General features: G+C 34.9%; 2 protein-coding genes across 4 annotated transcripts; one reads left to right on the forward strand and one right to left on the reverse strand.

Annotated features, from left to right (window-relative positions):
- Positions 1-439: 439 nt before the first annotated feature.
- Positions 440-4037, forward strand: LOC131653231 (protein YLS7). 3 transcript variants are annotated; one of them, XM_058923317.1, is made up of 5 exons: positions 440-638; positions 964-1604; positions 1933-2207; positions 2359-3251; positions 3746-4037. In XM_058923317.1, exons 2-4 carry the CDS (start codon positions 1130-1132, stop codon positions 3160-3162), a joined length of 1554 nt encoding a protein of 517 aa, XP_058779300.1. In that variant the 5' UTR covers positions 440-638; positions 964-1129; the 3' UTR covers positions 3163-3251; positions 3746-4037. The 3 variants fall into 3 exon arrangements, with proteins under 3 accessions (XP_058779300.1, XP_058779302.1, XP_058779301.1); XM_058923319.1 differs by having other exon boundaries at positions 967-1604; XM_058923318.1 differs by lacking the exon at positions 440-638 and having other exon boundaries at positions 706-1604.
- A 2277-nt stretch (positions 4038-6314) lies between these two features.
- On the reverse strand, positions 6315-8273 carry LOC131650842 (uncharacterized). The gene is made up of 2 exons (XM_058920554.1): positions 7229-8273; positions 6315-7147 (listed from the first exon to the last, which is right to left on the reverse strand). The coding sequence occupies exons 1-2, from the start codon at positions 8271-8273 to the stop codon at positions 6315-6317; spliced, it is 1878 nt and encodes a 625-aa protein (XP_058776537.1).
- Between the last annotated feature and the right edge of the window lie 686 nt (positions 8274-8959).

Genomic DNA, 8959 nt, shown 5'->3' on the forward strand with positions numbered 1-8959 from the left:
TAGAAAAACTAATCACTTGTAATCGAGTTGAATTAAGGTAATCATTGTAAGAATAGTTGTAAGCAAAACACTTTGTAATCCTTCCAAAATCCGCTAGTGCGAGACAACCTAGTCTTTAAAGGTTTAAGGCAAGAAAACTCTTACATGAAGTAAGACAATGAAATCTCTATCCCCATTTTCTTTACTATTTCATTACAATATTCTTTGTGCTCGAAAATATATAAAAAAGAAATTGTACTTCCACCAAATTCAAAGTTCTATTTATTGTATTTTTCTTACCTTTAGAATTTATTTTTATTTTATTTAAATAATTTTATGTTTTTCTTAATTTTGCCTTGTGAAATATATTTCATAAAGATGAAAAGCAATCAATGAGCATTAAATATTCATATTCCATTTATAGTCATTCATAAAATTTATCTTCCAATATGCAATTTTTCATTACAACATTTAATATGTCTGAGTTTTGCCCTACATTTTTCCCCACAAAAAATCTTGATAGTCAATGAAGTGTGAATGAATCTCTCTCTTTCTCTCTCAGATGAAAAAAAGAATGTATCATAAAAGAACGTGTCAGTGACTTACTCCATTAATTACTTCTTCAACTCTGCATCCACATTCAGCTTCTTCAAATTATAGTCAGTGCTTCTCACATTGTTTTTTCTACTTTTGTTTATTTCTTATTATACGGTTTCATTAGTTGACCCCAATTGTTTTTTAGTACTTTCCCTTTCTGGGCTTTTCAATTTTGTTTCAAAAATGTGTTTTTTTCTTGTGGGGTTTGAATCTTGAACCTAAATTTTGTTTCTTTATGGTTTCTGAATTTCTCTGATATATATAGCAAGTAAAAGTTATAGTATGACTATGACCCTTTATTTTTGCTTTAATGTTCATATCATATAGTTTGTTGTCATTTTCACTCACTTTTTGATTGTTTTGTTTGATCTATTTTGGTGGATATAGCAGGTTTGTATTTGGTGATTGATGGTGATTTGATTTGGTTCAACTCAACCACTCATTGTATGATCTTCATCAGATTATTGGCGCCGTCAGTGAGAAATCGTTTTCGATATTTTTGAAGGTTTATATAAGCTTTTAGGGTTTAGTTTAGTGTGAAATTTGAAGTTAAATGAAAGACATGAGTTGGATGGTTGTTGCATCCCCTAATGGTTCTTCGAATTCGAAACCACTTTATTCAATTGTTGTTTCAATTGGAGTATCATTAGTATTCATAACTTTTGCTTCATGGTTTTTTCTGTCATACCCTATTAGTTCATCTGTTCATGGTCATTTCTATGGTGTAGAGAGTTCGCAAACTCGAATGAATACAACTTCTGTTGATGTCCGCATGAATGCAAGTTTAGGTTTAGGAGAGAATAAAACACTCTTTGATTTGCAACCTTCCATAGTTTCCAATGTTGTGTCAAGTGGTAATAGCAAGATAGGGAAAATTGATAATAATTCAAATTCGCAAGTACTCTTTAGTGAATCTACTTCGCCGAAAATTGTTCCTGTAACTAAGGAGGTGAATGGCTTAGAAACTTTTGGTTTGGCCTCAAAAGCACGAATTCCTGTGGTTGGTAGCAATTCCTCAGTTGTGGAAGGTAATTTTAGAATTGAGCAAACCCTTTATGAAACTTCTATGAATGAAAGCCAAATAATGAATCTTATGCTGTTTCCGGTAATTCAAATTGCATTTGTTGTTGTCTAATTTTCTTGCATGGTTGCGTAAACATGTTTTCTATTGGTCATTTTACTTACCATAAGTATGTTTGGTTCTACTTTTGAAAGAGACAAAATTGATTCTAGAGATATAGAATTGATTTTGACATGTTTGCATTTTATAGTATAATTGATTTTGCCTCCAGACTTGATTTTAACTTAAGGTTAGAGTTTATAGCTTTTTGAATGGTTGTTTTCATTGTTAAGTAGGTTGTGATCTTTACCATGGAAATTGGATATATGATCCATCGGGACCGTTATACACAAACAAGTCGTGTCCTGTACTGACACAGACGCAGAATTGCCAGGGTAATGGTAGGCCTGATAAGGATTATGAGAACTGGCGATGGAAGCCTTTTGAATGCGACATCCCGCGATTTGATCCAAAGAAGTTTTTGGAGCTAATTAGAGGCAAGACATTGGCTTTTATTGGAGATTCGGTGGCTCGAAACCAGATGGAGTCAATGATGTGCATTCTTTGGCAGGTTATATTCATCGTGTCGATACTAATTTTATTTTCATAACTAATAGAAGGATTTTCATACCTATCATAATCAGAGTTGTTTCTGGTATTTGGTGTCTGTGTCAATACTTCATAGAAATTAAATGTTTAACGGCAAAATTATGAAATTTCAGGTGGAGGAACCAAAGAATCAGGGTACTCGCAACATGCAGCGATATTATTTTGAGTCTACATCTGTAACGATTGTTCGTATATGGTCATCGTGGCTTGTCAAACACAATTCAGAACCATTTGACTTTGCTCCAGCTGGTGTGGAGAAACTCTATCTGGAATCCCCTGATGAGATGTTAATGGAATTTCTCCCAACATTTGATGTGGTTGTTCTTTCTTCTGGCCATTGGTTTACTAAACAATCCGTATTCATTTCAAACAATGAGATAGTCGGAGGACAATTATGGTGGCCGGACAAGTCTCGGCATATGAAGATCAACAGCATTGAAGCATTCGGTATATCCGTTGAAACAATTCTTACCGCTCTTGTTACACATCCCAATTACACCGGGCTTACAATATTACGCTCCTATTCGCCTGATCATTATGAGGGTGGAGGATGGAACACCGGTGGATCATGCACCGGGAAAGTTAAGCCTCTTGTGCCCGGTGAATTGGTGGAAAATAAGTATAATGCTGCGATGTACAAGCAACAGGTTACAGGTTTTAACCGCGTGGTAAAAAAGGCGACAAATGGATCGAGGATGATATTGATGGATATTACTGAAGCCTTTCAATATCGGCACGATGGTCATCCTGGTCCGTATAGGAGCACTGATCCTAATAAGATTACGAAACGAGGACGAGATGGAAGACCACCACCGCAAGATTGTTTGCATTGGTGCATGCCAGGACCTGTAGATACTTGGAATGAGATTGTGTTTGAAATTATTAAGAAAGAATATGAAAGTGATAGCACATCTTGAGATTATTTTTTTCCGTCGGCAACCAAACTGCATTCATCTTCTAAGCTCAAGATAGTGGCTTGTGCAGTTACATGCTTATCTGAAGAAGGGTAAGATTGGTCAATTTAGAACCCTTACATCGGTAATTTAGAACTATGGTTAGCTGATTCCTCAATTTTCAATATCTTCGGTATTCCTAATCAGGAGAAATTTGTTCATGATTCTGAACAGTTGTTTGTCCAATATGAACTCAATATATCTTTTTAAATTTTGCCTTGCATCTGCATTGTGTACTTTCCCCCCTTAATTTAGTTGCTATTTTAATTTATTTTGGTTGTAGATGTATGGGTTGTCTGCTATATAAAACTGATACTTCATATCGGAGGCGTGTCAAATATCCAACACTTGCCTGCTATATAACACTAACACTTCATATTGGATGCGTGTCTAATATCCAACACGGCACTGACACATGTGGTTGCATTTAATTACTTTCATTTTCTTAAATTGTTATTACTTAGTTTTAAGCTTTTTTATTACTATTGTCAATTTGTGAACATGCTTGTTTATATCTTTCTATCATAACATGGTTTTTTCTTTGCAGATACAAAAATGAAGATGGAAAGATCAATTGGTGGTTGGTATGCAAGAATCTTCGTACTCATATGTAAGATGCCTTTGGATTTTGAAGCTTGTGTTTTGAAATTGGAATGCCAACATTCTTGTTTTCTCTTATGTATGTTTTGTGAACTTTAAAATATTTTGGTGTCGAAGAGATTGTTATTACCGGCGTATGTAAGAATGGTGCATTGTGATGATGTTTTTCTGTCCAGAATGCAAGATTTCAACTCTTTAGATATTTGAATTCTATATAGTATGCATAAGTTGGACTTTCATACAGATTGTTTCTCTCGAGAAGATTTTTTTTATCTCTGTAACACCGACACCTATGAATAAAGACGTGTATGTCTGACACGTGTCTGACACCATTACACCAAACTGATATTAATGTATCTTTGTAGGTGCTTTATATCTTTATTCTATCGAAATTGGTGAACTAGTCTTGAATCATGCAGCAATCAAATAGTTATAATAAATCTGTGTTTTTTTTTATCTTATAGATTATTGTCATTGTTACTCAATTTAATAATTATGAAAATTTTATCAACTCAATTGTTAAATCTGTGTTTTTTTGAATAATTGGACACTATTTTTGTTTTGGTCAAGTAGCATAGTGGCTGGAGTTCACTTAAGGTGAACAAGTGCAATGTTGCGGGTTTGAAACCCTAACCCTGCAACTGAAGTCCTTTCCAAACCATCAGTCGTGCTGACTTAACGGGACATACATTATTTCTATTTGTTTTACTTTAATACGTTATAGCTTGCATAAAATATTAAATAATTTTATATTAATGAAAGTTGTTTACTCCAATTAGTAAAAATTGTTGAATTATTAAAAAAATAATTTTAGTTAAAACAATGCTATTTTCTAAGATAAGTATTTATTTTATTAATTTGAAGAGAAAAATCTAATTGCTACAATTTATTGACAATGTAAAGTATATTTATACACTATGACTGCTTATCAATTAAATTTTAATTTAATTAAAAGGAGAATTCAAAAAGGTGAAAACAATATGACTAGAATTGTTATATCAGCATTCATATTATAAGTATAAAAAGTATCCATGATTAACTAGCAATCTTGATCCTACAATTGTGCTAACTAACTTATTATACAAGCAACAAATATAGAAAACCATTAAGTGATAGATCAAATACAATAAATGCATACAGTTTTCTAGCATATGTTAAGGAATATAATCACATGAATCAATGGATATTGTCGATTTTTTTACTGTACTGCCACAAAAATGAAACAAATATACCATAATGCCACAAAGTGAAAATAAATGACCCATATGCCACACTTGTAGTTCAGGTCCGGCCACCCCTTGGACGGACGGATGAAGGATTTTTTTTCGTAGTTTGGGTCCGGCCAGGGGTGGGCCGGACGCTAACTGGATCCTTTTTTTTTATTTTTTTTTTTGTTTTAATTGATTTAAATGATATTTAAAAGCTATAATTGATTTTTTATTTTAATTAAAGATTAAAAAACAATAAAATTAAATAAAAAACATTAAAATATAAATTAAAAAATTTATTTGCCAATATTTATAAAAAACATTAAAATATATAATAAATAACATTAAATATGAATAAAAAAATATTATAATATAATTAAAATTAATTTATAATAAAAGGTTCAAAAAAACATTAAAATATATTTAAAAAAAATACATTTGCCAATATTTATTTTAATTGAATTTAAAAATTTATTAATCATGAAAATGGTTTATTTATTAAAAATAATGATTAAAATATAATAAAATTATGAGTAAGTCACGGGTTGGACGAACATGTGTTGGTTCGGCCAATAGATGGACGAACATTTGTGGGTTCGCCCAATAGATGGACGAACATGTGTGGGTTCGGCCAATAGATGGACGAGGGCATATATTTTATTATTATTTTTTTGCCTATAAATAAGACTGTACAACCACATTTCCAATCACATCAGTTACAATTGAAGGTATAGTGTTACTATTGGAGATGTCTTCTGAACCCCTTCCAACGTTTCCACTTATGAAGAGAGATGCAACATTATTTTTTTCAGCAACAAAGCCTCCGTTGAAGATCAAACTATGGAACACTCAAACTTTCGAGCATCTACAGAGGCACTTGATCGGATGGTTAGACGGAAACATTCTTGAGGGTGAAAAGATAAGGAAAATTGAAAGGCAGGTCACAGAGAAAGACCCAAATGGAGTAGTAACTCGTTCTTGGAGAGCCGTGAAAAATGACGCTGGTGTCCTTATGATGATGCTAGGACCACACGATATTGTGTTGATGGTTGTAATCTCTTAGAATATGTTTTATTTGTTTCCTGTGATGTCGTTTTAAGTGTTTCATGTGTGGTTGTTTTATTTGTGGCGGTCTTTATTTCGATGTCATTGAATGTTGTATTAGTAATGTGAAATGTTGTTTTAGTTATGTTCAATGTGAAATGTTGTTTTAGTTATTGATGGTTGCAAACTCAATTAAAAAAACATTATATTACATTCATAAAGCTAGTTTTAGTAAACATTAAATAAAGCTAGTTGAAGTAAACATTAAGGAGGCCTATTGGACGGGCCTGATACATTTGGACATTTACTTCGGATATGGCCTACTTCACGGCATATCCCACACATTCTCTTTTCCTTTTCCACGTCGTCCATTTCGGTTCGAATCCGAGTACTGTTAGGGCGGCCTCTTTTTTTCCTACGCATAGTTTCGTCATGACAAAGAGTAGGCCCTCTATATTGAGGCCAATTGTCTTGATGTGGGAGGATCTGGAAGCTTTGTTGGTAGACTTTAAAAACATGTTGTATCTTGAACACGTCGGGTATGTGAATGGTGTAGTCTTGGCGTATACTTTCACATGCTGGAATCACATGTGAGCAAGGCAAATGGAACGCTTGAAATTTTCCACAATCACATGTTCGCTTTCGCAGATCAACACCGTAAGTACCAGTTGGACGACCATCGTTGCGGTTTATTCTTTCGGCCACCATAAAATAGAACCTCTCCCGGTCAAACTGGTAAACATTATGACTGCTTGCTTTGTTGACTTCTTCAGTCATCCCCTTGATACACTTGTCTGTAAAAGTTTGGCCTGATGTCAACCTCTTTGTCCATTCATGTCCGCGTTGACCAAATAATGCTCCCACCCGAAAATATGTGGCCGAAAACAAAGACGCTATTGGAAGATTTCTGGTAGCCTTTAGCACAGAGTTCATTGCTTCTGCAAGGTTAGTCGTCATGTGTCCCCATCGTTGCCCTCTATCAAACGCCCTTGCCCACTTCTCCCTGGGGATATTTTCAATCCACTCCATAGCATCTCTATTTGTCTGACGAATTTCGGTTCTATAGTAATTGTACGTTGACTCCGTCAATGCATATCCTGTTACAAATAATAAACATGTCAAGAAACCGACAAATTACTATGAAAAATTTACTTCATAAAGATCAACCAGACTATTACCCATGTTGACGAGTTTTTTACGTAGTTCTTTGTCTCTAATCGCACGCATAAAATTTTGCGCGATATGCCTTATGCAATAGACATGTGATGACGGAGGATTTTGCCATCCATTTGCAGGATCATCATAGGCACTTTTAATCGATGGATGTCTGTCTGATATTAGGCATAGATTGGGTTGGGCTGTCACATGGATTCTTAGATTACGAAGGAAAAAACTCCAAGCATCCTTGGTTTCACCCTCGACAATAGCGAAAGCAATTGGAAAAATGTTACCATTCCCATCCTGCGCCACAGCCATCAACAATGTCCCTTTGTACCTTCCATACAACCATGTTCCGTCGACTTGAACAATTGGCTTGCAATAGGCAAAACCATGGATGCAAGGTTGAAAAGCCCAAAATAGACGATGGAATATCATCTTATCACCCAACTGACTTCCTTCGTTTGAAAATGCAGGTAAAGTTTCCAAGTCTATTATCATTCCAGGCAGATATGTTTTCATTACCAATAACCATCGTGGAAGGTCATTGTAAGATGTCTCCCAGTTTCCATACAAGGATTCTATGGCCTTTACCTTTGCAATCCACGCTTTCCTGTAAGATATATTATAACCATACTTTCCTGTTATATGAGAAATTATGAGCTTGCGTGGATTGCAATATCTGATGCAGTGAGAGACAATATCTGATGTAAGTTGTCTATGATCTTGCGACATTGAAGTGGTTGTGCAGACATGTGGTCCACTCAACTTACCTATCATCCACTTAGAATTCTTCTTGCGAACTGATGCTCTACATTTGAATTTGCAAGTTGGATTTTTGCATTTGATGACATATCTCTTCGTATCAGATTTGTATACCCAATAATCAAGATTATTGGTGATATGCCAATGTTGCATAGCAGCAACGCACTCCTCCTTGTCTTCAAACTCCATTCCCTCATATAAATCAACATCACTATAGTTTGTTATGTGGGAACCAAAAATTGATTCAGACGGTGCCTCTTCTAAACAGATATTTCGCATGTGATCCGGTGGGGCGTACATGCTAATCGGTCGTGCAAGTGTAGGCTGCGACGGCTCAACAATATCAGGGTCATTGTCATCACCAAAAAGATCTTAATATTGCACTTCTTGTATTTCATCCTCACTGTACTCGTCCACCTGTTCGTCGGGTATAAATGGTTCGTTGTTTTGGGTTGGCTCTTCGTTAGTGGGTTGGCTCAAACCGTATTGATGCGAATGCGACTCTTGCGATTGGTTAATGGGAGGACTAACAATATGAACATATAGGTCCATATCGTCAAGAGGTGCAAACGAATTGTGACATTCGAACATCACTTTAACGCCATCGTCGTCCTCTATTGGTTTCATGACGTAAAAAATGATACCGCTGTCTCCATTAAACAACGGAAGTCGATAAATAATTTCACTTACAGGAAGTTGCAATTTTGTTTCGATCCGTTCCTTCAAATGCATAAAATCGGCTCTACAATGCACTTTGAAACGTTTTGTTTCGGTATTACTAAACGAAAAACCGTTGGTTACATCGTTACTGATAACACCATTGTAATGCACTGAACAAATAATGTTTCTCTGAGCCATTGAAATGAATCTATATTTGTTCTCTGAACAAATAAATTTTCTATGTGTTTGAATGTGTGTTGCTTTACATTTATCAGTCAAAGTGGTATTAATACTGTGCCAACCAAAAATGGACACGTAGGGAATCC

Source organism: Vicia villosa, linkage group LG2 (assembly GCF_029867415.1).
Source record: "Vicia villosa cultivar HV-30 ecotype Madison, WI linkage group LG2, Vvil1.0, whole genome shotgun sequence".
Lineage (NCBI taxonomy): Eukaryota > Viridiplantae > Streptophyta > Magnoliopsida > Fabales > Fabaceae > Vicia > Vicia villosa.